The following is a 27,992-nucleotide window of genomic DNA, read 5'->3' on the forward strand; positions in this document are numbered from 1 at the left end:
GTCCCATTCATGAGGGGTTCAATTACCCCTTTATAAAGTTGTTCTGCGTTAAGGGCAGAACGTTTCATGGTGGCAGGTTCCTCATTCCATCTTGCATGGAAAAGTATCTTATTCTGTCCTCCATTTACTGTTGTAGTTCCTTTGTAATGATGATTTAACAGCTGACCAGTTGCTGTAGTGTTGCAATACTGTAACGTTGTAATGATGATGCAATGGTAGCAATGAGTCAGCAGGTTTATTTGACTACTACCACTTTAAGAGGCTGTAATATAAGTGAGACCCTGTGAGGGCATATCTCTCTCTCCATGTGTGCTTCCGTGGTGTAGCTGATTATTGATTGTTCAAGGCCTGTATCAAAGTACTTGTATGGATGGATGGATGGATGGATAAAACCACACTATGTAAATACAAATCTGTGTACTTGCATTTGCTCCTGGGTTATATCACCTAGTCACACTCTGTGTGCGCTCTGATATCCTTCGAGTAAATTAATGTTATAAGAAGAAACTGTGTTATTGTAGTCACAATCACAACCTTCCCTTGATCCACTTTGGCCCGCAATTTAAAAGCCTCGAGGATCCCCAACCTTTCCTTTCAAAGATAATTCTCTAATTCCTCTTTGCTTTGTTAATATACAAGGTTGGGATGTTCAGATGTTCGGACCAATGAGCCTGTTATGGATAGGATCATTTCCCACTTTAATCAGACTCCAAAAAACTGACTTTTAAGGAGTCTAGCCAGGATGCAAACAAATAGCTGCGGTTGGATTGCTCAGAATCTTCCAATTTAACCGTGGCTCGCCTTTTCTTTTCAGTTGGGGACGGCCTTGTGAAACCAGAAGCCCTAAACAAGAAGGCCATTCAGATTATCAACAGAGTCCGGGATAAACTCACAGGTGAGTTAAGTCACCTGTGCCTCACTTGTAGTGGACCCTGTCACAAAGAATTTGCAGTCTTTAGCTATGGGGGGGGGGAGATGATAGTGAAAAGGGGTGTGTGTGTGAGCAGAGAAGCCATAAATAGTTGCACTTAGATGATGTGAAGATCAGAAGAGAAAATGAGGGAGTCTGTCAAGACTTGATGGGCAGAGGTTGAATTCTAAGCACTCCCATCCAGCAAGTGCAAAAAATAAAAATAAAAATCCTTCATCCAGAAGAGGAAGATGGAATAGTTCCACTGGTTAGTCTTTGTGTTGGTTGCCTTGTCTTGCTGGGAAAGGCCCATGTTCTCTAAACCAGAGGTCTCCAACCTTGGCAACTTTAAGACTTGTGGACTTCAACTCCCAGAATTCTCCAGCCAGCAGAGCTGGCTGGAGAATTCTGGGAGTTGAAGTCCACAAGTCTTAAAGTTGCCAAGGTTGGAGACCTCTGCTCTAAACCACCCCACCCCTCTTGTTCTTCCCTTGCCAAGGACGCGACTTCTCCCATGACGAAACCCTGGATGTGCCCACCCAGGTGGAGCTGCTCATTAAGCAGGCCACGTCCCACGAGAACCTTTGCCAGTGCTACATCGGATGGTGAGTGTGGGGTGTGTGTGTGTGGGGGAGCTTTTCAGCCCACCCTGTGGCTGGCCCACTGAAGACGATCGAATTGGCAACTGCTACGGGTGGTATACCATAAGACAGGGGTGTCCAACTCGATTTCATGGAAGGCCGCACCGGGATTGTATTTTACCTCGGAGGGCCAGAGTGGGCGTGGCCAGAGGGGGTGGGGTCAGCTCGACATCCCTCGTGTCAGGGGTGCCCCGAGCCCTCGGCCAGACAAAACAGGCCCCGGAGCTCCGTTTTCGGCTGCAACGGCCTCCTGTGAGTAACCCTCTGCCAATGAAAACAGACCTCAAGAGGGCTGTGTGCAGCCCACCGAGTTCTGTTTTGGCTGGCAGAGGCACCGCAGGCCAGTCTTTCGCCGTTTCTAGGGTGGCCCGCAGATCTAATCCCCCCCCCGCGGGCCAGATCTGGCCCCCCGGGCCTTGAGTTTGACACCCCTGCTATAAGTTCACCTGCTCAAGCTGGGCTAGAGGACTCCAACTCTGATACTCTGTTTACAGGTAGTCCTTATGAATTTGAGCCCGAAAGTCCTGTGGCTAAGTAAGACATGGGTTCCAGTGAGCTTGGACCCCTTTTGCTACCTTTCTGGCCACCGTTGTTAAGTGAACCGCTGCAGCTCACTTGGCAGCCTGGCTGTTAAGTGAATCCGGCTCCCCCCCTTGAGTTTGCTCGTCTGTAGGTGGCAAGCCTTGCCGAGGAAGGCTTGTATCCTGCCCACGAGCCCCTCTTCAAGCCACCTCTCGGTCACTGTCATCGGTCATGTCATAACAAATCCCATGGTTCCTGACCTGTGGCCCAAGGGGAAGATGTTTCACTTCTTTTTCCACTGTGGGAGATCCGAAAGCATTTTGAGTGCCAAAAAACCCTTGGGATTTTAAAAATATTCTTTTCCTCCTCTCGTGTAGCCTTCTAGACTCTGCCTTCCTTCCTTCCTTCCCTCCTCCTCCTTCCTTCCCTCCTTCCTTCCTTCCCTATCCTCTGTCTCTTTCCTTCCTTCACGGCTGTATCTCTCCTATCCAAGCTTCATGAGCTGAGAGTGGGATGATTGACTCCTTTCCTTTCCCCTTTCCCCTTCCCCACCCCCTTCCTTCTCCTCCCCTTCGCTCTCTTTTACCCTCCCCTTTCCCCCTTCCTTTCCCTCCCCTCCCCTCCCCTTTTCCCTCCCCTTTCCCCTTTCCTTTCTCCTTCCCCTCCCTTTCCCGTTCCCTTCCCCTTCTTCCTTCCTTTCCCCATCTCCTTCCCTCTCCTCTCCTCCCATCCCCCTTTCCCTTCCTTTCCTCTCCCCTTTCCCTTCCTTTCCTCCCCTCCTTTCCCTTCCCTTTTGCCTTTCCTTCCCTTTCTCCCTCTCCTCCCTTTCCCCTCCCTTCCCTCCCTTCCTTCCTTCTTTCCTTTCCTTTCCCTTCCCTTTCCTTCCTCTCCTTTCCTTTCCCTTCCCTTTCCTCTCCTCCCCTTTCCCCCTCCCTTTCTCCTTCCCCTCCCTTTCCCCTTCCCTTCCTTCTTTCCTTTCCTTTTCCCACTTATGCCATAAACCTTCCTCCCAAATCCCCAGAGAAAGCTCAGTTGGACTTCCAAAGCAAAGCTGCCCCAGTTGTGTCGGAGCTCCCTGCCAGGTTGTTTGACGATGCTCTCCTCTCCTCCTCCAGGTGCCCTTTCTGGTAACCGAAGACCCGCGTCCAACCCTTTTCCTGGCTCCCCACGGGACTCTTTCCTGGAAGCGGTGGGGAGGAAAGACGGACGCCGGCTTGAGGGTGAAAGGAAAACAGTTTTTTTTTTCCTCAAAGTTTGGGAGTTGTGGAGGAAGGGGGGCCAAAAAAGGACGTCGTCTTTTACAAGACACAACCTCCAAAACACGGCTAGGTAATGCAGTCCAGCCATTTCTGGGCCCCAAATCACCTTGTTTTTTGGTATGGGAAAGTGGAAGAATGCCTACAAATCAGCCATTAATTCCCCCTGACTGGCCAATACAGTAGGCCAAGCCAGGCTGCAGTTGAAGTCGGTGAAGCCACAACTGGAGCATGTTTTCAAGATTGCATGGAATGGCAATTGTTGTAGCAGCCACGAGCCGGCACGAATAAGGGGCCTTGCAGAAGGTTTTATTATCCAGGCCGTTGTCATAACATAGCAAGGACAATAAAAGTACTTAACACAGAACGTTAACAACATTTTTGCAGAGACGGTGGAAGGAAAACAGACCCTTTTGGAGGGGAAAAAAAAGAATTCGTTCCACCCGTTCCCCACTATTTTTGCTTGTGTTCTTACTCCTTGTGCCCTTGGGGGTGGGGGAGAGCGAAACGTAACGGTGAAGCGCTCGAAAGCTTTGGAGACAGTAGTTTTCCCGACGGTAGACATTGCAAGCCAACTGCACAAATTGTTTCTGTGTTTCGATGCCTTGTGATAGTCTAATATATATATATTAATATATATTATTATATATATTATTATATATATATATTGGCGCCCAATAAAGTCCATCCTGTCGTACGGTCTGGATTCTGGGCGTGCTTTCTTTTAAAAAATGTCCTTTATTGCAGAGGGAAGGTGAAGGAAATAGCTACCTCTGGGCCACTTCACCCTGTTTCCGGTACCCCTACTTCACTTTTAATTTTTCTTGGGGGTGGGGAGAGGAAAAGGTTTGCAAGAACCCACCTCTGGGCCTGCTCTGTCGTAGGCGCCTTCAGAAGAGCAGGGGCTGTTTGAACCCTGGTCAGTGGTAAGCACCCAATTTGCACTTTGGCGCAAGCGACCAATGGACGTAGTTCCCCCGGCAGGGGCATTGGCCGAAGTGACAGTGTCTAATGTCTCGACCGTGTCTGTGGTGCATGGTTTTGTCTAGGGAAAACGGTCCGATGGTGACGCTCGTTTTGGTAATCCTCATCCTTTGGGACTTGCCCCTCTCTTTGGCCATCTTCAAGCACTTCATGAGTTTGGTGCCACAGCTCGATTGCTGCCAGTTGAAATGCTGGCCTTGGTGCTGGAAGAAGATGTGACGGATTCCCGGAGGGACGTTGTGAAAAGCGTGCGAGGCCTGCCCCAAAGAGAAAGGAGAGAGAGAGAGAGAGAAGGCAGGGGAGCCCAGGGGAGTTGGCTTGGAGACGAACCTCGGCCCTGGGTTGGGGAAGAGGACAGCCATTCCCCTCCTCTTTCTTACCTGGCGCCATTCGTCGTTGTACTCTGAGTCGTATTTGTATTTATCCCCAGAGTCATATTCCCGGATGACCTGGAAATCCTCGGACAACAGCTTCACACACAACTTGTAATGGCTGTTGAAGCTGCTAAAAAACCTGTGGTGGAGGAAAGCAGAGAGAAAAGGTTTGAATCCAGCACGTCCTTGTCTCGGGATGGCCGGACAAGCCATGGCCAAGAGCTTTTCTGGAGGAGAAGCAGCTTGGAGACCGAACAATACAATGGAGAAGAGTTCCTGTGCCAATTCTGACCACCCTTCCTAGTCTCCAACCCCTCCAACCATTTGACTTGATTATGGAATAGCAATAACCGTTACACTTATATACGGCTTCACAGTGCTTTGCAGCCCTCTCTAAGTGGTTTACAGAGTCAGCCTCTTGCCCCCAACAATCTGGGTCCTCATTTTACCCACCTCGGAAGGATGGAAGGCTGAGTCAACCTGGAGCCGGTTAGGATTGAACTCCTGGCTGTTGGCAGAGTCGGTTTGCAATATATGTAGTCCTCAAGCGCGCGCTCGCAGAACCGGTTGTTAAACCGGTTGCAGCCCACCTCTGTTCAGATCTTGGTGCAGGCAATTTGCTTATGAATAGAGCTCTCTCTCTCTCTTTATCTCTTAAGTGCTGACCTCTGCTTAAGGGGCTATTAAGGAAAGCGGGGGCTGCTTTCCAAGAGCATGTTTCTCCCATTTCTCATCCACGGCAATATAATATTCTGCCTTTTTAAAGTATTTCTCAAAATATTCCACTCTTTTAGGAGAAGGGTGGGCGCTAACTTTCTACAGGTTGACTTCTAGATATGAATCTTTAAAAGCCACCAGATCGCTAGAGGTTCAAGCAACCCTGCACCTGTGCAATTAGCAGCCAGAGAGGGCTTGGGTTATTTAAAGCTCAACCTGGATCGAGCAGTTTGTTGCCTTAGGAAGGTAAAGCTTTGCAGAGCTGGCCTCGCAGCCCACATCTAAGCAGGGAAGCTACCTCAAACCCATATTTTTATCTCTCTCAAGACTTAACGTCTGGTTGCATACGTTTCCTGCTCCCTCAAGCCAGGAGCTGACGTTCTGGCCCTTACCAATCCTTCACCACAATTGTGGGTCTCCCATCATCCATCAGCTGATCCCAATAACCTTCATCCTTCAACGTGATGAGCTGAGACTTTGTGCAGAGCCTACCGGAGAAGAAATTAACCACAATTCAGAAACACAAAGAAACTGCACTCCTGGAAGTTGGAGAGACTTATGAGATACCTTGAATACATTGGAGCAGAGGGGAACTGGGGTCTAATTGGGCGAGACAGGTCTTTGTAAAGTTCCTAAGCACCGAACAGGAGTAAAAGAGACATGGATGTATTTTCAACTGGAGCGTTTAACGAACGGAAAAAAACCGGAAGAAAGCAGACAAGCCGTTTGGGATAGAGCAGAATTCACGCTGGCCTGGTTTTAAATTAAATTAAATGGGACCGTCCTCCTTTGGCTCAGAAAAAGATTTTTGTTTGAATAATCTTCAAATCAACATTCTGGCTAGACGGAATTAATCAATATAAAGTGAGAGACTCCAGTCCTTTGTGCCATTTTGAGAGAAGGAAGCCAAGCTTGCCGGCAGAATGCCACAAATTCCCACGGTTATTTCCCTTCCCCGTCAAATGTCGGGATAAACATCGCTATAATCCTTACCCATTGTACGCAGCAAAACATTTTTCGACTTCTTGATAGGGTATCCACTCGTCTTTTATATAAATATTCCTCTGAAGGAAGTCCCAGGCCTGCAGCTTTGCTGAGTCTTTTTCAAAAACATCTTTAACTTTCCACTGCCCGTTGGAGGGTGTTGCCGTATCCCAGAACTCTAATCCCTCTGTGAAAAAGCCACAGGAAGTCAAAGGAGAAGCATTGGTCCCCCCATTCACACGTTTATTTCTCTCTAAGTCGGACTTTCTTAATGCTGCTGCTTCCCTGAATGAGCCTCAAAAACATTGAGGTTGTGTTTACAAAGCACACCATGTGTGTCCACCCCTTCCATTAAATCCGAACCATATGGAGAAGAATCAAACAAGAGTGAACAGACACAACGATACAGCGGTTAGTCGGCTCTTGGGGAATTACTGGACAGAATGAATATTATGCTTATGATTTACACAAGGGCCTCTTGATTCGTATTAGTCCCCAGGGCGATAAAAGACCCCAGTCAAAATGTAAAAGGCCTATCCTCGGTGGTAAAAATATATATATCATTTATGAGCATGGCCATTGCTTTTATTTAAAATTGAATTTCCCCCCAGCCCTATGTGGACCCTAGAGGCTTCGTGGCCGCTCAACCGCCAAGCTGTAGAAAGAGAGAGAAAGAAGGAAAGACATGACTGGAGATTCTCAGTCCTCCAGGTCATGGCTGTCCCAAAGGTGCATTTTTAAGAGGCAACGAGACTTGGTTTTTCTTTGAAGACGTTTCCCTTCTTATCCAAGAAGCTCCTTCAGCTCTGACTGGATGATGGTGGGGAAGGATTTATACTCCTTGCAGACAGCTGGTCATGAGACGGGGAGGATTACAACATCCTCTTTCTCCTGTCTACAACACAGTCAGCAGCTCCAAGAAGGCTCCACATCCATTTGCACCACTCGGGTGACCCTGAGGACACCGATCAACCTCCAAGTGGTCTCAACGACCCTCTGAAAAAGGATGCAAATGACCAGCTGTCTGCAAGGAATATAAATCTTCAAAGAAAAACAAGGAAGCCCAGTGGCCTCTTGAAAAAAGCACCTTGGGGAGAAGAAAAGACAGTTCCTCGGACTTTTCGCCCACCTGGGTGGCCTTTGGCCTTTTGCTAGAGCGCACCTGTCATCCCCTTGGTCTTCGCAAGACACCTGAGACCCCAGCATGGGTGGTTGCAAAAGCCCCTAGTTGCAGGGGGGACAACTCACCTTCGCCACAAGGGTTCTTGATTAAGTTCTTCTCCAAGTGGCAAAAAATGTAGAAGGTCTTCGGCATCTTCAGGTCGGCGTCCTCCTCTTGGTACTTGTGCTTCCACAGGAAAGGGCTGTGCATGATATCTCGCCACCGCGAGCAAACCAGCTGGCAATTCCAGATCAGCTCATTGATCGGGAGCAGGCGTAACACCGCCAGCAAAACGTCGTCGGGGAGATCTTGAATGCTTGCCATGTTTTTTGCCAAGGAGGACTAAGAGAGGGATGGACGCGGGAGGCAAGGAAACCCTTGAGTTGGGCCTGGAGAGAGCAGAACCACACCTAGACGTAATAAACAATCCCAACCAGACAGAAGTTTCTTGCGGTTCCTTCTCGGCCCTTTCAACCAGTCCCCTTGATCTGGTCTCTCTCCCCCTCCCATCCTTCCCCGCACCTTTCCTTTAGCCTCCCCCAAAGCTCCTTATTTCTTCTCTCCTTAACTAATTCCCACCCATTGTTTCTTCAGGACTTTTTGGAGAAGAGGTTGACCCTTCCCATCTCTTCTAGGGGCCCGATCCTGAAAGCTGAGCTCTTGTCTGCAAAGGAGGAAAAGCTTCAAAGGGATTTATCTCCCCGGGGTGGAGCCTGAGCTCTTCACTCTTGGAGATCCAAGTTCTGGATTAAGAAGGCCCTCCCGCTTGGCTTGCCTGGTGGGGGAATCTGGTGGGGGTTGGGGTGGGGGTTTACCTGGCTCGCAAGGAAGAGGCAGGAAAGGAAGTGGTGCCCCTCCGGGCCCGTCTCAGCAACAGGGTGTCGCAACTAAAGTGTAACTTTGCAAAGATGCGGAGGAGAGGAAAGGCTCCGCTCTGCTTTGCTGTGTGAGAGGCTGGATGGGTGGGACCACAGTGGGGGCGGTGGGTGGGAGTGGAGTGGAGTGGTAGGGGCTCGAGCCTGTCAGGCGAGGCTCCTGCTCGCTCAAGTGACGCATGCCCGTCTCCCGTCCTGGTCCAAAAGCTTCCCGGATGCTGTGGAAATTTACTAGGCGGTGACCGCCGCTCGCTCCCAGCGGGGCATCCTTCCAGATGTTTAACGTCTCAGCTTGGGAGCAGAGCCAGATCGTAAAAGTGGAAAGCGTCAGAGAGAGGAGGGAGGGAAGGAGAGGGAGAAAGAAAGAGAGAGAGAGGAGGGAGGGAGAGAGAAAGAGAGAGGGAGAAAGAGGGAGAGGGAGGGAGGGAGAGAGAAAGGAGAGAGGGAGGGAGGAAGATGGAGAGAAGAGGGAGAAAGGAGAGAAAGAGCGAGAAGAGGGAGAGGGAGGGAGAGAAGGAGAGGGAGAAAGGGAGAGAAAGAGGGAGGGAGGGAGATGGAGAGAGGGGAAAGAAAGGAGAGGGAGAGAAAGAGGGAGGGAGAAAGAGGAGAGGGAGAGAAAGAGGGAGAGAGAAAGGAGAGGGAGGGAGGAGATGGAGAGAGAGGAGGGAGAAAGGGAGAGAAAGAGCGAAAGAAGAGGGGGAGGGAGGGAGAGAAGGAGAGGGAGAAAGGGAGAGAAAGAGGGAGAGAAAGAGGGAGGGAGGGAGATGGAGAGAGGGAGAAAGCGAAAGAAAGAGGGAGAAGGAGGGAGAGAAGGAGAGGGAGAAAGGGAGAGAAAGAGAGGGAGGGAGGGAGATGGAGAGAGGGCAAAAGAAAGAGGGAGAGGGAGAGAAAGAGGGAGAAAGAGACGGAGGGAGGTTGCCAAGGGACGCTCCCTTCTTCCCTGCCTCTTGATCCCCTCTTGCAGCCACGCAGCGGGATGAGAGTGGGGCAAAGCAAGGGAGCCCGGGAAAATAGTTCGAACCCACTCCAACCCATCCCAAGCTTTCTCCTAACCAGCTGTGAAAATAGGCATGGAAAGAGAAGGGTGGCTGTGGAGCATGGGTGGAGGGAGCAGCTGGATGCAGTAGCCCTTTCTCCACATCTGTATGGTCATCTGGCATCAGCTTCTCCCTCCCCCTCCCCAGTCAATGTGGGGGGAGGGGAAGGCAGGGTGGGAAAGGTTTGCAGTGCTGATTCAAGGGAGTCGCCGTTGTCACAAATTAAGCGGAGTGCCCCCCCCCACACTCTTTTGGTGGCTTTAAGACACCCCTTCCTTGGGGGGTCCCCTCCCCCCCCCAAAAAATCTGGGTGTGTCTTACTTGGCTGGAGTTCAGGAAGAAAATTTCCCCCCAAGGGTTGAAATCAGCCAGCCCTCCACCCTGCTCCCTAACTGTTTTTCAGGTATCTATAAACTTCCTGGATGCTTTCCAGACCCAGACAACTACAGCCCCCATCGTTCCCAGCATGGCTTCACCCTCTCCTTAAACAGACACGCCCAACCGCACGGTATAACCAATAATAGATGAGATCTCCCCTCCTTTCCAGAGCAAGGAGGGAGATATCCCACTTCTGCAGCGGAGGGAGTGGGGGGATGCGATCTGTGGTGGGAAAAGCTCCCCCAGTTGAATTTCAGCCTGCCACATAGTCCTCCCGCTCACCCCCAGAAGAGATTCAACCTAGAAATAAGAAATGGTTTTCTGACAGGGAAAGCAATCAACCCATGGAACGGAAGTTGTCTTTGGAAGTTGTGGGAGCTTCATCACTGGAGGCTTTCAAGACTCCCATTTGTTGGGGATGGTGTAGAGTCTCCTGCTTGGGGGGGGGGGTTGGACTAGATGACCTACAAGGTCCCTTCCAACTCTTGTTAATCTATATCTGTAGTCATAATGGGCAGGACGGAGCAACAAAGATGATTAGAGGCCTGGAGGCTGAAACACACCAAGAATGTTTGCTGGAATTGGGTACGACGTCTAGTTTAATGGGAAGGGGTATCTTAAGAGCCACCAAAGGGTCCATCCACCTTAATTGATGCTAGCAATAACCCCTTGCATCAGCACCGCCACTTTTCCTAGCCGGCTTTTGGCTGCATCCATTCCCAGGGGCTGCGTAGAGACTCCCATGGTTGAAAAAGTAGGTGGCCAGGATTTAAGTGGAAGGTACGGGAAAGCTAGAAGGAAAAACCCACCTGTTAAGACTGAAAAAAAAGCTTGTGGTTTTAATCTGAGCCTGGGAAAATCAGATGGACATATCCAGAGTATTTCTCTTCTGCTGCCCCGGCCGGACCTCATCCCCACATTGAGTTTCCCTATCACTTTCCTAGGCGTTTCATGGACAAAATTCTTCCATGACTCAAAGTCAAGCAGGCAGCAATTTCACACCCCAGGCATCTCCCCAGCCTGAAAAGCGCCCCACGGTTTCGGATCGGCTCTGGAAGTCCAGCAAAGGGAGTCACCGTGGCTCTCCGGAAGCTGCTGCATCTGTCGGCAAGGATAGAAAGGAGAATGATGGAGCCAGGAGATGCTACCACAGTGAGTTTATCTTCATGGTGGCGGGGTTGGCTGAGAAAACGTTTTGAGTCTGCTTTCCACCATCCCAGGGGCCTTCTAAGGCAGCGCCCCACAACGTTTTGGGTACCAGGGGCTGGTTCCATGGAGCAGTGGTCTCCAACCAGTGGGCTGGGGACCACTGGTGGTCCGCAAGAAAATGTTGGTGGTCCGCAGGGAAATGTCCCCGCCAAATCACCCCCCCCCCCCCAAAGCAATCCAGCTGCACGGGAACACAAGGCTTTTGTTGCTTGCATTGCAAAAACACGAGGTAGTGAGGGGAGGGGGGAAAGGGTGGAGGGGGGGGGAACTTGCCCCACTTGCCCCACGTGCCTGGCCTGGCCACCGGGCTGCTGCTTTCCGCTTCTTTCTTCTTCTGCTTTTGGCTGCATGCAAGGAAAGCAGCAGAAGTTTTTCTTTCTCTCCCCCAAACTCCGCCAGAAATGAGTCTTTGGGACCCTGCAAGGCATCCTGCTTCAAGAGGCTGCGCCGGTGTGACTACTCTCACAAAGACTCATTTCTGGCGGACTTTGGGGGAGAGAAAGAAAGACTTCTGCGGCTTCTGCTGCTTTCCTTGCATGAAGCCAAAAGTCTCCCCCCCCCCTGAGAACAGAGCTGAAGACGGTATCCTGCAATCCCCAATAAAGAATGATTGATTGGTAGGAAAACGGGGTGGGGAATTTTCCTGCAGACTTTTTTTGGGATTTTCCCAGGGTCTCTGGTCCGTGGGATTTAAAATGATGAGTTTGGTGGTTCCCTGAGGTCCAAAAGGTTGGCGATCCCTCCCGTGGAGAGATTTCCAGGGACCGGAGGAGGCATGGTTTCGTGTGCAACTTGCATCCCACAGATGGGGCTTCACTTAGTTTGTGTGGCCTGGTTTCCAGCATGCTATGGCCTGATGCTGGGGTTGTGGGGGACCCCTGTTCTAAGGCATGTATGGTGGACGAGTGTCAGAATCCAGGACCTCTGAAGGGTACAAGATTGGGGGAAGGAGGTTTGACAACAAAATCAAGAGTTCTCGGTGGAGAAAACCTGGCTTAGCTTTCACGTCTCTGCCTTGAGGTCCAGATTCCGTTGCTGATGCCCCAGTGGGGAAAACGCAGCCCACAGAGATCCCAAAGCACATAACCAGGAAGCAGGGAGCTGGGGGCAGCTTATTGCTAGCCTAGGACTTCCCATTCTGGAGTGTAAACATTCAGGCAACCACCAGTGGGCAAGGCAGATCTTTTCTTCTTGGACCCGTGCTTCCTGATCAAGTAGCTCTAATTTTGCAAATTTTCAGGGAGACCCTGGCCATCTTTACGCCGGCTCCTTCTCTGATTGCAAATCTCTTCCAAAACTCCACAAGCCCCCCGTTTCTGACACTTCCCTGTGCAAAAGTAGAAAGATGCAAAAAAAAAAAAAAAAAAAGACACAAAGCATTGGAGATGTTGGTGCCCTCAAGCCAGTTCTCCGAAGTCTGTCTGGCCAAGGAGGAGGAGGAGGAGGAGGAGGAGGAGGAGGAGGGAATTCCTGATTCATTTGCATAGAATGACGCAGGTGGTTTGATGTCATGTGAACTCTTGGACCAACAACGGAGCTGTTTGTTTGGTTCCTGGAGGTTGGCACCCTCTGGAGAACTCAAGAGCTAAACAAGCCACTTTGATGGACTTTGGATTTATTTTGCATTTTGAACTCTGATACGGGCAGCTTGTGGCTCTTCCATGAATTTATAAAAGACTTCATAGGGACAGCTGCAACGAGGGAGCAAGCTTCTAAATAGCAGCCCCCAAGAGGAAGAAGAGACCTTCTGCTTCCAAGTTTTAAGAAGCATTAGCCACTTTCCCTGAGCGTTAAAACTTGGTTTGCAGGCTAGTGTTCTTTCAAACGTATGCAGAGTGCTATCTTCCCTCGAAAAGACAGCTTGCTTGCTAGGAATGAAAATTTAGAACTTATCTGCTGCATGGCTTTCAGCCCTTAGAGGACGCACATACAGTACAGGTTGTCCTCGACCTTACAACCACAACTGTGCCCCAAAATTTCTGTTGCTAAGTGAGTTTTTCCCCATGTTACGACCTTTCTTGCCACCGTTGATAAGTGAATCACCACCGCTATTAAGTTAGGGAACCTGGCTTCCCCAATTGATTTCACTCGTCTAAGAGGTTGCCAAGGGGGAAAATCACATGACCTTGTGACGCAGCAACGGTCATAAGTGTGAGTCAGTTGACTTTTGATCTCGCAATCCTGGGGATGCTAACAAGGTTGGTTGTAAGTAGGAAAAATGGTCATAAGTCTTTCTTTTCAGTGCCGTTGTGACTTTCAACGGTCACTAAATAAGTTGAGTACTGAAGATTAGACAGTCTGCTAAAGTTCATGATCTCCTGATGAGAAATTATCTCTCTTCTAGAAAGGGATCTAAATTACTTCCTTCTGCGGCCAATGGTGGAGTCAATTTTGAACTGTTTCCTCTTTTTGATAAAGGCCTCAAAGTGCAACTCGTGTGTTTTAGTCACAGACAGATAAGGCGCAGAAATAAACGGTGTCTCACAGTGTTCCTGATTTATCCAAATATTGCCATTTTTTCACCTAGAAAAAGGAGGGTTTTTTTTTTCCTTTCTTTAATTTTATACCCATTTTTATGGACTTCAAAGCATCCTGGAACACAGTTTAACAAAAAAATCCCAAGTGACTTTAATTTTACAAAATAATTCAAAAGCATCCGATGACAGCAAGAGATACGAGACATTTACAAAGAGTGTTCGACCATGGAAAACTGAGAGTTAGAAGGGAGCCTGAGCAGACATTCCTAGCAAGCAGATTCCAAAGAAAAGATGGTTTATCCCCACCTTTCTTTTTTTAAACACCATGTTTAACTACATCCTGTACTCGTGTTCAGACAACTAAAATAACCTTTGACAATTTGGCCTGGAACTTCAGAGGTCTTACTGTTTAAATATATTTCAGATCAAAACTGCCTAAAAGAAACAGTGTGGGAGAAAGCAAATTATAGTGAATATCGATAATTAGCAAGTCACAATCGAGGCATTTAACACATTAAAAAAAAAAATCAAATTTCCCTGTTGCCCGCATGTGTTCTGGCTTCATATTTGTTCTCGCTTGTCCCAACATTGCTTGTGAAGTCCGTGTCTCGGTCACAGAACATGCGTGCAAAAGAGCCTTCTGTGCTGTCTCACCTGAACTTTTAACAATAAACATGGGAATTACCTCCATAATCTGTCCTCCTTGCTATTCCCCGCACCTCCCCAAGATCTGAAAATATTGCCATTGTCCCGTGCAATGATCAGCAGCATTTATGGTTGGTGTGCAAGTGTAAACATACAGCTTTCAGAAAATACATAGAAACAGAGAAAATCCCTCCCTTCTAAAACAATATCAAAGCATAAAAGTGCTAAATAAAGAGCCCTGGGCTAAGCCACCCCCCTCATCATACTAAATCAACTGCGATGCTACTGTTGGTTACTTTCACTGCGGACCGCCAACCCACTCGGTGCTCAAAATCGATATAGCGCACTCCAGACGGATAATTGTCAAAGATGTACGAAACCTACAGAGGAGAAAAACACATGAACAGTTGGGTCTGGAGAAGGAGGGAATAGGAAGGGGGTTGGGGGTGGAAATTGCTATAAAATGCAAAATCTACCTTTGGTTGCTAGGGGTTTGTTTTAATTCCTAGAACACGGCAGCGTTGGAAGGGACCTTGTAGGTCATCTAGCCCCACCCCCTGCTTGAGCGGGAGAGTCAACTCTACACCGTTTCGGACAAAGGGATGTCCAATGTTTTGTTTTACCTCCCGCCATTCTTCCACCGTAGGCACTCGTTCTCGGACTTCAAACATCTTGCAGTAATCTTGGAGGACTTGGCAATCGGCAGAGAGCAGCTTCACCGTCAGCTGGTAGTGGGAATTGTCCACATTAAAATACCTGTTTTTCCAGAGGAGAAAAAGAGGACAGAAAGCAGCAAGCATCAGCTGGCTGCTTCCAAAGGCCATTTTGGGTCTGAAATAACGTAGAGCAGAGGTCTCAAAACTTGGCAACTTGAAGACTTGTAGACCACAAGTCTTCAAGTTGGCAAATTTGGGGACCCCTGATGTAGAAGGTATTGTAGGAGGCAAAGTAAAAACCATCTCTTTGGACAGCCTAATGTTGGAAGGAAAAAACAACCACCACCTTTCCCTCCAGCTTAACTTATATCCTCTAAATCAGGGGTCTTCAACCTTGGCCACTTGAAGAATTGCAGACTTCAACTCCCAGAATTCCCCAGCCAGCCATGTCCACAAGTCTTCAAGTGGCCAAGGTTGAAGACCCCGGTTCTAGAATGATAAAACGGTCGATCTCATTTTAACCAGCTATCTTTGCTCTCTTGAGTTCTGGGCATCGGAGGTGGGTCTAGTATCCTTCCCCTGCCACGCCCACCAAGTAATAAAAATAATAAAAAAAATTGAATCCCACCACAGCTGGGCATGAAGAACCCAGCCCTAACCCCAAGCACATTTGGCAGGCAGTAAGGACTAGAAACTTGATTGTTCTCCCCCTTCTTAAGTGAAATACAACATTTGGGGAAGCCGAGTTTTCTTCTCAAGAGAATATTTGGGACGCTTTGAAGAAAGAGAACCCATTCATCATCATACAATTCACTCCCATCCCCCCCTTTTTTTTTTGCATTCTACAGCACTCACCAATCCTTCACCATGATTTGGGGCTTCATTTCATCCATTACCCAGTTTGGGATCCCTTTATCCTTCAAGGTGACCCGTTGTGCCTTCTTCACAAAAAACCTAAAAGAGAGGTAACATTCCTCGCCTGGAGAAGGCAGTGGAGGAGCCAGAGAGGGTCAGAAGTCAGAAGCCCCTGAACGAAATCCCCCTTCTGCAGGCTGTACGGCCCTCGACTTATGACAGTTCACCTAGCTGACCGTTTTGAAGTCACAACAGCCCTGAAAAAAGGTGACCTGGGACCATTTTTCACACTTAACGACCATTGTGGAATCCCCACGGTCACACGATTTACATTCGGACGCTTCACTGACCCACATCGATGATGGTCGCAATGTCCTGGAGTCATGCAAGATCCTCCATTTGCGACCTTCTGACAAGCCAAGCCAGATTCACTTAACAACGATGTTGCTAATTTTTAACAACCGCAGCGATACTGTCAAGATTCTGGCAGTTCCCCCCATTTAAATCATGAGTCTTGAACCAAACTTCCAAAACTTCAAAAGGATTTATTGGGAGTGAACATGCCGGCACTGCCTGGGTGTAGCCGACTCTGAGACGCACCATTCATGGTCACCCTTGACCCTGGTTTCCCACCCCACCCCTGGGTGTATCCTAATTCATATCCTCCAATGGGATACATCCATAGCCCAGAGTCATCAATCATGCTCTCCAGTTAGAATTTTGCACGGCAGAAACTTCAGTCACCTAGTTACTATCTTGAAAAACTATGTATGGAATGCACTTTTGATTTCCAAGCTGCCGCACTGCTCTTTCAAATCCCTTTCCCCTTCCCTTTCTGTTGGCAACTCTATAAAGACCATAGAAATATTTTCCTCCACCCCTGGGTGTATCCTATCTCCAATGGGACACATCCATAGTCAAGAATCATCAATCACGCTCTCCAGTTAGAATTTAGCTCAGTAGAAACTTCAGTCACCTAGAAACTATCTTTGAAAAACTATGGAATGCGCTTTTGATTTCCGAGCTGCCGCACTGCTCTTTCAAACCCCCCCCCCCCCCCCATGCTCTTTCTGTTGGCAACTCTAAAAAAAGACCATAGAAATGTTTTACAAGTTGACAGATACACTGAACCAACATGGCAAGAAAAATCGCAAAATGGAGCACTAGTCACTTAACAAATTTCTCACTTAGCAATACAAATGTTGAGTTCAATTGCGGTCGTAAGTCAAGGACTACCTGTACAATCTCAGACTCTTTGCACAGGCCTGGTTGGACCTGGGGTTGGTGGGGGGGCATCACTCCTTCCCAATTCCTGGGAAGACAAAGCCCCGGATGTAACCCTGTTATCAAAATTTAAAATACCTCAGGCCGCCATTTTGATGCCATGTTGGGACAAAGCACGTCCAAACAGTGTCTGGAAGAGGAGATTTGCGTTTTTTCCTAAATATCTTGGGGAAATGCCTCTTGAACCCTCTGGGGATATCCTCGGGCATCCAGTCTGCCATCCAGTCCGCAGAACGCAGTTCCCAATATCTCAGCCCCGCTGCAGGAATGGAGGAGGAGAAGAAGGAGAAAAAGGAGAAGAAGATAAAGAAAAAAAAAAAAAAAAGGAGAGGAGGAGGAGAGACGAAGACAGAGATGATGGAGGAGGAGGAGGAAGATGAAGAAGGAGAAGGAGAAGAAGGAAGAGGAAGAAGGAGAGGAAGAAGGAGAAGGAGGAGAAGGAGAAGAAGAGGAAGAAGAAGAAGAAGGAGAAGAAGGAGGAGAAGGAGAAGAAGAAGGAAGAAGAGGAGGAGGAGGAGGAAGAGGAAGAGGAAGGAGGAGAGAGGAAGAGGAGGAAGAGGAAGAGGAGGAGGATGAGGAGGAGGAAGAGGATGATGAAGAGGAAGAGGAGGAAGAGGAAGGAAGAAGAAGAGGAAGAGAAGAGGGAAGAAGAGGAGGAGGAGGAGAGGAGGAGGAGGAGGAGGAGGAAGAAGAAGAAGAAGAAGAAGAAGAAGAAGAAGAAGAAGAAGAAGAAGAAGAAGAAGAAGAGGAGGAGGAGGAGAAAGAAGAAAGAAGAGGAGGAGGAGGAGGAGGAGGAGGAAGAGAAAGAAGAAAGAAGAAAAGGAAGAGGAAGAGGAGGAAGAGGAGAGGAAGAGGAAGAAGAAGAAGAAGAAGAAGAAGAAGAAGAAGAAGAAGAAGAAGAAGAAGAAGAAGAAGAAGAAGAAGAAGACAAATTAACAAGAAATGACCGGGTGTTGGAATTAGAACAGAATAACAGAGTTGGAAGGGACCTTGGAGGTCTTCTATTCCAACCCCAGCTTAGGCAGGAAACCCTATTGGTCCACCCGGTTTGCCAGTTCTCATCTGGGTCTCTGCTTTCCCTCTCATGGCTTCCTTTGCTAGACTTGAAGCACTCCCTGCATGCTGAAAGCTAGCTTTTTTTAGGGGGCGGGGAGGGAGAAACCCTTGGCGCTGTGGTTAGCGTGCAGTACTGCAGGCTCCTTCTGCTGACTTTGGCAGTTCGAATCCCACCAGGCTCCAGGTTGACTCAGCCTTCCGTCCTTCCGAGGTGGGTCCAACGAGGACCCAGATTGTTGGGGGCAAAGAGGCCGACACTGTAAACCGCTTAGAGAGGGCTGGAAAGCCCTGTAAAGCGGTATATAAGTCTAAGGGCTATTGCTATGGCTGTTCTCACTGGCATTCTTGCACACAAAGCCGTGCGTGCAAATTCCCTGTTCCTAAAGGGCCGTGCTCCTGCGTGTGTCAGTTAACCGCATGGATCTTTTTGTGGGGTGGGTGGGGGTGGCTCTGTCTTTTGGCAAGGCTCCGGGAATCGCCACCCGGCTCCGAAGAGCCTTTCAAAGCAAGGACCAACCTCTTCCGCAAACGTTCCTTAGGAGATTCCTGGCGCTCAAACTGAAGAAGAAGGCCCTCCAGTCGGGAAGGCTGCCTTCCAGCTGCTCCAGGCGGAAGCCCAGTTGCTCGCATTTCCTCTTCCAGACCACGGGGAGGTCTACTAGGTAACGCCACCGTTTGCAGACCAGCCGGCAGTTGTGGATCAGGTCCTGCTTGGGAACCCTAGAGAGCACGTCCAGGAAGAGGTCCTCCGGTAAGTCCTGCAGGGTCAGTTCCTTCCTCTGGAGAGAGCTGAGAGGGTTCGACAAACATCATGAGGACTAGCGCCCTCAAATCCCAAGGACACAGAACGGTTGCAAGCAGGAAGTGGGCAAAAAAAAAAGCCACCTGGTTCCTAAAGCTCCCTGGTGCAACTCTGGACATGCTCAGGTGAACTCTTGCCCCTTTTGCTGGACATGCTGGAAGTGCAATCAGAACCCAGGTACTTATTATCATAATATGTAGTGGACTTGTATGAAAGCAAGAAAATATTGGATGAAAATACATCACACGATTGGAAAAGATGATCAAGCAACCTATAGATCTGAAACCAGAAATAGTTTTGTTGGGTATAAATGGCGGAGGGCTGATATAGATCTAGTTTTGCATGTACTGACAGCAGCAAGGATCGTATTTGCACAATACTGGGAAAATTAGGACGCTCCATCAGATGAGGATGTAATTCGGAAAAAATATTCGATTGTGCAGAGGTGGATAGATTGACATTAAAAATAAAGGACAAAGAAGACACAGAATGTTTCCTTAACATGGAATAGATGTTACCAGTGGTTAGAGATAAGAGGTAGGAATGAAATGAAGATTATTGCTATGTATGAATGAAATATAAAGATGGATTATAATTATAAATATGCCAGTATAACCAACAGAACTACAAATAAGCTAAAATAAAGAGAAATCCAGTTAAAACTGTCCTGTTACACTATTACTATTGTTGTTAGTATATATGTCAATATTCCTTTTTGTTCTTTCTTTGCTTTTCTGTAAACGATGTGCCCTGACAATACACTATTCAAATTTTTTTAAAAAAATGAATTAAAAACAGAGGCATTCTTGCTCCTTTGCTCCAACTCTGGACATGCTCAGAGGCACTCTGCTCCTCTCTCCACTCTGACATGCTCAGAGGGCATTCTTGCTCCTCCTGCTCCAACTCTGGACATGCTCAGAGGGGCATTCTTGCTCCTTCTGCTCCAACTCTGGACATGCTCAGAGGGGCATTCTTGCTCCTTTTGCTCCAACTCTGGACATGCTCAGAGGGGCATTCTTGCTCTCCTTCTGCTCCAACTCTGGACATGCTCAGAGGCCCTCTTGCTCCTTTTGCTCTTTCTTGCCAGGGTCTTCGGGAAGGAGGGGCATTTGGCTTGGCTGCCTCTCATCCTACGGGCTTTTGGGGTGGTGGGCGGAGATGCAAAAGCCGGCGAGACTCAGCTTGGCCTCCCTTCCTGTCGGGCTGGGCTGCTCCCTCCCCGCCCGCTAGTCCCTACCTGGCCCGGGAAGAAGGCGGCGACGGGCGGCGGCGGGGGCAGCAGCAGCAGGCGGCGGTGACCAGGGGGGACATGGGTCGCTCGGCGGCGGTCAAGGAAATGGGTCTCTTCGCCTTAATGCCAGGCAAGCCCAGCTGATGTCAGGGTGGGCGTGGCCGGCGGAGGGGCGTGGCCGGCGGAGGGGCGGGGCAAGCAGCCAGGAAGGCGGGTCCCATGGCAGGCTGAGCTCCGCGGCGGAGAATCAGTGGAAACGGGGCCCCATACCCTGGACGGGGTGTGTGTGTGTGTGCACCCCAGAGATTGGACTCCAGATCCCATCATCCCCTGCCGCCCCAGTCTTTCCGCATAGAAAGCAACCAGGACTGGGGGAGGGGGGTGGAGGCGATTGCCGCCTCTTTTTTTGCAAAGCTACTAAGGAGGCTTGGTTTGCCGAGCCTCTGAGCACGTGCAGAGTGCCCGGGAGCCGCAAAACCTCAGGATTTCCGCGTTTCGGGAGGGAAAGGGACGTTTTCTGGTCTTTGATTCCCCCTCAAGGCAATGTAAGTATTTGGATCGGGGTGGTGGTGGTGGTGTCACCCCTTGATCCAAGGCGGGGTGGGTGGGGAGATATTTTTGAAAATTCTGGATGGTGCAAATCTTGAGTTTTAGCAAGAGGGTTGCAACGAAAGGTTAGTTTTTGGCGTGTGGAGGGAGGTGTGTGGACATAGTTTAAAATTAGAAACGGAGGCGTGCTCAGTAGCCCAGGATAATTCAGTATAAAGGTGAAGATTTCACTCGATTGCACAAAAAGTTTGTTCTTGTTTTGCTTTTGAGGCTGGGGTTGCCTTTTTTTCTCCCGCCTTCGTAGCCAGTCAGCCCAATCGGCTTCCTTGAACCGAGCAGATAGCCACGGCGTTCAGCCAATAAGCAACGGCAAAAGCGCTTGAACCTTGGCCCCGCCTTTGCCACTCCCGGCCCCGCCCACAAAAAAGGCGGGGCTCTCCGATATCAATAGTAAGGGAAGAGTTCTGTCCCCCTCCCTCCCTCTTGAAAGGCAACGCGAGATAGCGCATGTGCAAGTGTCTAAGCGGCCTGCGACCCCATCTCTATGGTTAACGTACGTTGCTGAAAAGTTTCCCCCCTTAGAATCCAACGTCTCGCGGGTGTGAAGGTCATGGAGGCGCCCCTCTACCGTAATACCCAGAATAGGCGTGCACTTTTTTAAAAAAAATCCCTTCATAGGCGTCAATGACTGCCCAGGAAATACGATTGTCGCCCATTTTGTTCCAGTAGTGAATTATTGAGCCACGCTACCGTATTTCATAGAATAGACGCCGCCGTACTTTATGGTCCCCTCTCCCTTCCCTTCAGAAAATGCATTTTATTTTTCCTAATTCGGTGCTAAGCTGTTTCTCTGGCGTTTGGGGGCCTCCTCCTTTTTTTTTTTAAATTATTCCGGGAAGTTCGGGAAGGGAATCAAGCGGGTTGCCCTTGAGGAGAGGCGGAAACCACGGGCTGCGGGGCCCGGATTCCGGCCTGGAGCCTTTGGGAGGCCCGTCACAGCCCTCCCTCCTTCCCTCCTTCCCTCCCCCGGTCAGGGGCGGAGGCGGCAGGGAGAAGGTTCCCGGGCAAAGCGCCGCCCCGTCCCGCCTGGTGAGTCCTGAGGAGACGCTCCCGGCCTCGGACCCCGAGACCCGTGGTCCACTGCGGGCCTGGGACGCCTCTGAGGGGGAAACAGGGCAGGCCTTCCAGGGCCCAGGCCGCGCCTTTTGGGCCTTGGGGTCCCTCCGGGTTTCTGAGGCCTGGTAATTCGCCACCGAGGCCCCTGGTGGGGGGAGAGGGGCGACAAAAACTGTTTTAAATGCTGGGGGGGGGGGGCTTGTTACAGGTAGTCCTCGTTTTACGACCACAATTGAGCCCAATTTTTCAGTTGCTGAGGGAAACATTTATTCAGTGAATTTTGCCCCGCTTTAACAACCTTTCTTTTCCACAGTTCAAGTGAATCCTTGCAGTTGTTAAGTGAGTTAAGCAGTTGTTAAGCGAGTTAAGCAGTTGCGAGTTAAGCAGTTGTTAAGCGAGTGTCATGGTCGTTAAGGGAATCTGGCTTCCCCATTGACTTTGCTTGTCAGAAGGTCTCAAAAAAAGGGGATGGCGTGACTCTGGGACATTGCAACCGTCATAACTATGAGTCAGTTGCCAAGCACTTGAATCTTGAACATGAGACCGTGGCGAAGCTGCGATGGTTGTAATGGTGAAAAATGGTCCTAAGTCACTTCCCCCAGTGCCGTTGTAACTTTGAATGGTCACTAAATGAACTGTGTGGTAAGCCGTGGACTACCTGTAGTCCTCGACTTCCCGACCACGATTGAGGCCCAGAATTTAGGTGGCTAAGTGAGAAAGTTTGTTAAGTGAGTTTTGCCCCATTTTGTGACTTTGCTTGCCACAGTCGTTAAGTGAGTCGCTGCAGTTGGTAAATTAGTTAACACGGTTTTTAAGTGAAACAGGGTTCCCCATTGGTCGCAAAAAGGGGATTATGTTACTCCTGGACACTGCAGCGGTCATAAATATGAACCAGTTGCCGATCGTCTGGATTTTGATCACGTGACCATAAGGGTGTTGCGATGGTGTTAAGTGTGAAAACCACTTAAAAGTCACCATTTCCATTGATGACGTAACTTTGAATGGTCGCTAAATGAGCAGTTGTTGACTACCTGTCTTTGCTGTACCAAACCGGACAGTTCCGGAAGTACAACTGACTCAATATTTACTCTGCAGAACTCTAGAGTAAATGCCAAGTGCAGGGTTTTGCACTAAAACAGATCAAACATGCTTAAAAGTTAGCGGTTTTATTTCATGAGGTGCCCCTTCCATGCATAAACACACAGTTTGGTATGTAGTTTTTTTTTTTTTTTAATGGTTGATTATTATTTTTTTTGCACCACTTTTTGAAAGATTTTGCCTTTGCAAGGGGTTTATTTATATTTAACTAGCCCAAAGAATAAAGCCATTAAAACAACAGCATGCCAGTGGAGGTTGGGGTGTGTGTGTTGGAAACCACAATCTGACTTCTTACTGGGAGGGTGCCTTAACTCCAACTCAGCCAGCCTCAGATGACACCGGGAATTAGTCCATCCACTTGGATCCTTCATGTCTTGCCACTAATCTATCCGGTTCTGCCTCCCTGTGTTTCTCCCAGATTTCGAGTTAAGAACTCTCCTGATTACGTGATCCAGTTGTACTACTTGGAAAATGCCTGGCTTCTTGATATATAAAGCCTGTTGGTCTGCATAACCCAGCGCTGCTAACTTCAACCTGCTGAGGGTTTTTTCCCCCACGCCTCTGCTATTCTGGAGAAAACGCCTGATCTGTGCAGAATAGATCGGACCACATCCAGGTAAGGCTGCTTAGGGCTCCAGTTGGGGATTTGGGAGCGGTGCTTCTGGTTTGGGAGACTGCAGTAGTGGCCCTTCGGTGTTTCGGTCCCATCCTTCAACTCCCATCCTCCCAGGGAGCACGGCCAGAGGTGACAGAGGGATGAAGTTGTCCCCAGCAATTAGAGAGGGAGGATCAGATTGCCTGTCTCAGCACCAAACGATTTGGCAGGTAGAAGGTTTTTGTTTTGTGTTTTTTGTTTTTGTTTTTTAAAAAAGGAAAGTTGTACTTTTTATATGGCCCCATCTTTGATTAAAAGCATTTTTGCTCAGGAAATTCTTTGCACGGAATCAAGTTGGTTGAATCCATCGTTGGAGTTTCAACAGGAAAAAAAATAATAATTGATAGCTTTCGTGTTACTATGGAATTACCCCTCCCCATTAGGTGTGCTGAGTGGCTGCTGGGAATTGGAGTCCTACCACTTCCTATTTTTAAAAAAAGATACGATGACCTCAGTTTCTTTGAAATTCCTCGCAGGAAAGGAGGGCTCAGAACCATCCACGTTTCTTTTTTCTTTTTCTTCCCTCCAGTTGGAATTCTTGGAGCAGGCAGGAGCCCTGCAGCAGCTTTGCGCTGCCGGCATGGCATTTGAGAGCGGCACTCAGGGCGAAAGAGATTGTGGTGCCCTTGAGTCGACTTTCTTGGCCTCGAACAAAGTGAGAGCTTTATGAGCGTGAGGGAGACTTCATGAAGGGAGCCTATTTTGGGTCATCTCTTAAAGGGGGTGAAATCAGACTTCTAGATGAACAAGGCAGCTACTTCTCTCCCCCTGAGGGTCAATGAAGGAAAACAATTCTCTCTTTTTTCTCTCCCCTTCTCTCTCTTCCTTCTCTCTTCTTTGTCTCCCCCCTCTCCTCTCTCTTTCTCCCCTACTCTCTCTCTCTTCCTTTTCTCTCCCCCCTCTCCTCTCTCTTTTCCCTTCCCCCTTCCTTCTCTCTTCTCTTCTCTTCTCTTCTTCTCTCTTTCTCTCTATCTCTTCTCTCTTCTTTCTTCTTCTCTCTCTCTCTCTCTCTCCTCTCTCTCTCTTCTCTCTTTCTCCTCTCTTTCTTCTCTCTCCATCTTCTCTCTCTCTCTTCTCTCTTTCTCTCTCCTTTTCTCTCTCCATTTCTCTCTCGCTCTCCCACCCTCCCTCTTTTTCTCTCCCTCTTTCTTTCTCTTTTCTCTCTTTCTCTGTTTCCCTCCCTCCCTCTCTTTCCCCCCTCCTTTTTCTTTCTCTCCTTCCCTTTCTTTCTCTCTCTCTTTCTCTCTTTCTCTCACTGTCTCTCTTGCCAAACTGATCATTTAACACAGTCATTTAGCAGCTAAGGGCTTACTATCAGTTGCATTGTGGATTTGCAGTTTCAGACATATTACAGCAATTCTTTAGCTAAATTGGGTATTTAGTTAGCTATCTCTATTTCTATGCCTGTCTAGAGTCATTGACTGGGATGGGCGGCATAGAAATTGAACATTTTTTTTAAATAGTTTAGTTGTCTTAATTTTTTCCACTTGCTCCCTTTGGTTTTTTTCCCCTCTTAGCTCTTTCAGATCAGTCCCTGGACTTTGAAAAGCAAATCCTCACCTGGGGAGAGTCTCATTCCTCTTTTCTTTTTCACCCGGTTTGCCCAATTTTTCCTTGCCAACTAAGTGTCTCTTTCCTCTCCGGAAGCATCTTCCAGGAAAAAGAAAGAGGAAACCATTAAAAAAAACTAGCCATTGCATAAACTTTTCTTTCTTTCCTTCCTCAGGTCACCTGTGAGCACCTGTCCTTAAAGGAGCGTGCTCAGCCATGGAGATGGAAGACGAGACGGAGAAGATCAACATTGGGACCGAAAGCCTCCCGAACAGCGAGACAGCCGACGAAAGAGCTCCATTCCACAGCTGGCCACACAAATGTACCTCCTATGTCCTGGCTCTGCGTCCCTGGAGCTTCAGTGCTTCTCTCACCCCGGTGGCCCTGGGGAGTGCCCTGGCTTACCGCTCCCAGGGCACCCTCAACCTGGGGCTTCTGGTTGGCAGCGCCGTCACCGTCCTGGCAGTCCATGGAGCCGGCAACCTCGTGAACACCTACTATGATTTTTCCAAGGGCATCGACCACAAGAAGAGCGATGACCGGACTCTGGTGGATCAGATCTTGGAGCCTCAGGATGTGGTCCGATTTGGGGTCTTCCTATACACTTTGGGTTGCATTTCAGCAGCATGCCTCTATTGTTTCTCCACCCTCAAATTGGAACACCTGGCCTTGATTTACTTCGGAGGGCTCTCCAGCTCTTTTCTCTATACTGGAGGTAAGCAGGGCTTTTCTGTGTGGTCTCCCTTCCACACTGTGGAACACAGGAGAAAGGGGGGCGGGGAATCTGCATCCCATTAAATGCTGCCAGTTTAAATTTTAGACCAGGCTCAGAAATTGAGTTATATGGCCTGTATGTCCGAATCAAAGTTGGAAAAGAACCAACATTGACTTACTCTTGATTTTATCCTGCTTCCATGAATAAAGGGACAAATGACAGTCAGGTTAGAAGGCTGGTGTTTCACAGAGCTCTCTCTGTGTTTTTGTGAATACAGATAGGACTTTAATAGTTGCTAGGAAGCTCTTTAGCATTAAGGGCTGTTCTTCTACACTCAAGTCTAGTAGCAGAGAGATCCTTCCCATCACCTCTTCCTGGAAATGCTTTAATAGCAATAGCACTAAAGCTTATATACCGCTTTATAGTGCGTTATAGCCCTTCGTAAGCGGTTTACAGAGTCAGCCTCTGGCCCCCAACAATCTGGGTCCTCCTTTTACCCACCTCGCAAGGATGGAAGGCTGAATCAACCTTGAGCCTGGTGGGATTTGAACTGCCAAATTGTAGGCAGCTGGCTTCAGAAGTAGCTTGCGGTACTGCACTCTAACCACTGTGCCACAGAGGCTCATCTTTAAACTGCAGGAGCCATTAATCTGGGATCTTCTGCAGGGAAAGCATGCCCAATAGCACTTAGACTTATATACCACTTCACAGTGCTTTACACCCATCTCTCTAAGTGGTTTACAGAATCAGCCTGTTTCCCCGAACAATCTGGGTCCTCCTTTTACCGACCTTGGAAGGATGGAAGGCTGAATCAATCTTGAACCGGTCAGCATCGAACTGCTGGCAGTAGGCAGAGTCAGCCTGCAATACTACATTCTAACCACCGCGCCACCACGGCACCTCTATGGCAGCGAATTGAATTTTCCTCCGTGGAAAGGCCCCGGGGAAGGGAAGATTTGGGGTGGGGGTCGGCTCAGGAGCAGATCCAGCAAGCATGTTCTTAGTTATCCCAGGACCCTAATCTTGTAGAGCTGTTTTTGATATAATATTAGGGGATTCTTAACTGCTGTTTGTTAGTATGGAATGAGACAATTCGCCACAGGACAATTCAACAAATGAAAGTTAAATGAATTTCAACGGGAACCGTGGCCAATAATGATAAAATAAAGTCAATCCAGAAATACAAGAGTTAATTTGGACGAAAACGTGGGTTGCCACTAATAAAAGTAAACCGAATGAAGTGATGAATGCACCATTGACTTGTCCCGTGGTGAGTTGGCCGTGGCGTCCTCGGCCCTTGTCCGTGGAACCTTCTGCCTCAGGAGAAGCCCAGATCTCCTCTGCTGGAGGTATTTAACTTCCCCTCCTTGTCGTTGTTGCAGGCATCGGATTTAAGTACGTTGCGCTGGGTGACGTGGTCATCCTAATCACCTTTGGGCCCCTGGCTGTGATGTTCGCCTACGCCCTCCAGGTGGGCTACCTGTCCATCTCGCCCTTGCTCTACGCCGTGCCCTTGGCCCTCAGCACGGAGGCCATCCTGCACAGCAACAACACCCGGGACATGGAGTCCGACCGGCAGGCGGGCATTGTCACGCTGGCCATCCTCATCGGCCCCACGCTCTCTTACGTCCTCTACAACAGCTTGCTCTTCCTGCCCTACCTCATCTTCTGCGTCCTGGCTACCCGCTACACCGTCAGTATGGCTCTGCCTCTCCTCACCCTGCCCATGGCGTTTTCCCTGGAACGGCAGTTCCGGAGCCAAAGTTTCCTCAAAATCCCGCAAAGGACAGCCAAGCTCAACCTTCTGTTGGGACTTTTTTACGTCTTCGGCATCCTTCTGGCTCCCCCTGGCTCCCTCCCCAAACTCTAGGGAGACATACGGGAACAGAAGGTTTCCTGAAAACAATTCTTCTCAAAAAGCTTTCACAGAATACACAAACACACACACACACACACACACACACGTGTGTGTGTGTGTATATATGTATGTATATATATATATATATATATATATATATATATATATATATATATATATATATATATATATATATATATGCGTGTGTATAATTTATAATCTTCACCAAACTACACAAGGTTTTCTTTTTTTCCTGATCTGTGAATGTCACATTTCCTGAAATGTTTCCTTTTCGCGAAGGGAGAAATCATCTTTATAAAAAGTTCTCGGTCCTCTTGAGTTTGCTTTTGGCCGTTGTTTCTTCCTTTCTCTGCATTTCATACATCAAAAGGTTT

General features: G+C 48.7%; 4 protein-coding genes across 12 annotated transcripts in view; 2 read left to right on the plus strand and 2 right to left on the minus strand.

Annotated features, from left to right (window-relative positions):
• The window catches only part of MTOR (mechanistic target of rapamycin kinase), a 65,495-nt gene extending 61,470 nt beyond the window's left edge, over positions 1 to 4,025 (plus strand). For both annotated transcript variants that reach the window (XM_087944749.1, XM_087944750.1), the window contains 3 exons: positions 815 to 895; positions 1,410 to 1,515; positions 3,189 to 4,025. In XM_087944749.1, coding sequence (XP_087800875.1) covers positions 815 to 895; positions 1,410 to 1,515; positions 3,189 to 3,204 — 203 coding nt within the window. In that variant the 3' untranslated portion in view covers positions 3,205 to 4,025. The remainder of the gene's footprint in view (positions 1 to 814; positions 896 to 1,409; positions 1,516 to 3,188) is intronic.
• On the minus strand, positions 3,625 to 8,617 carry LOC113423135 (F-box only protein 44-like). Of its 3 annotated transcripts, none has more exons than XM_087944752.1 (6): positions 8,366 to 8,617; positions 7,637 to 7,939; positions 6,398 to 6,575; positions 5,797 to 5,892; positions 4,694 to 4,826; positions 3,625 to 4,570 (listed from the first exon to the last, which is right to left on the minus strand). In XM_087944752.1, exons 2-6 carry the CDS (start codon positions 7,872 to 7,874, stop codon positions 4,250 to 4,252), a joined length of 966 nt encoding a protein of 321 aa, XP_087800878.1. In that variant the 5' UTR covers positions 7,875 to 7,939; positions 8,366 to 8,617; the 3' UTR covers positions 3,625 to 4,249. The 3 variants fall into 3 exon arrangements, with proteins under 3 accessions (XP_087800878.1, XP_026540186.1, XP_087800879.1); XM_026684401.2 differs by having other exon boundaries at positions 7,637 to 7,892; positions 8,366 to 8,524; XM_087944753.1 differs by having other exon boundaries at positions 7,637 to 7,960; positions 8,366 to 8,456.
• Positions 8,618 to 13,531: 4,914 nt separating this feature from the next.
• Positions 13,532 to 20,227, minus strand: LOC113423137 (F-box only protein 44-like). The gene is made up of 6 exons (XM_026684403.2): positions 20,062 to 20,227; positions 18,540 to 18,811; positions 17,045 to 17,225; positions 15,683 to 15,781; positions 14,795 to 14,927; positions 13,532 to 14,551 (listed from the first exon to the last, which is right to left on the minus strand). Exons 1-6 carry the CDS (start codon positions 20,133 to 20,135, stop codon positions 14,432 to 14,434), a joined length of 879 nt encoding a protein of 292 aa, XP_026540188.1. The 5' UTR covers positions 20,136 to 20,227; the 3' UTR covers positions 13,532 to 14,431.
• A 32-nt stretch (positions 20,228 to 20,259) lies between these two features.
• UBIAD1 (UbiA prenyltransferase domain containing 1) lies at positions 20,260 to 27,936 on the plus strand. Of its 6 annotated transcripts, none has more exons than XM_087944693.1 (5): positions 21,041 to 21,157; positions 23,237 to 23,434; positions 24,003 to 24,128; positions 25,200 to 25,739; positions 27,122 to 27,936. In XM_087944693.1, exons 4-5 carry the CDS (start codon positions 25,241 to 25,243, stop codon positions 27,607 to 27,609), a joined length of 987 nt encoding a protein of 328 aa, XP_087800819.1. In that variant the 5' UTR covers positions 21,041 to 21,157; positions 23,237 to 23,434; positions 24,003 to 24,128; positions 25,200 to 25,240; the 3' UTR covers positions 27,610 to 27,936. The 6 variants fall into 6 exon arrangements, with proteins under 6 accessions (XP_087800822.1, XP_087800819.1, XP_087800818.1 ...); XM_087944692.1 differs by having other exon boundaries at positions 21,071 to 21,693; XM_087944694.1 differs by lacking the exon at positions 21,041 to 21,157 and adding an exon at positions 21,795 to 21,845.
• Positions 27,937 to 27,992: the final 56 nt, after the last annotated feature.

The sequence above is a fragment of the Notechis scutatus genome, chromosome 16 (assembly GCF_049901735.1).
Source record: "Notechis scutatus isolate UNSWTSFEM ecotype Mainland chromosome 16, rNotScu1.2, whole genome shotgun sequence".
NCBI classification, from domain to species: domain Eukaryota; kingdom Metazoa; phylum Chordata; class Lepidosauria; order Squamata; family Elapidae; genus Notechis; species Notechis scutatus.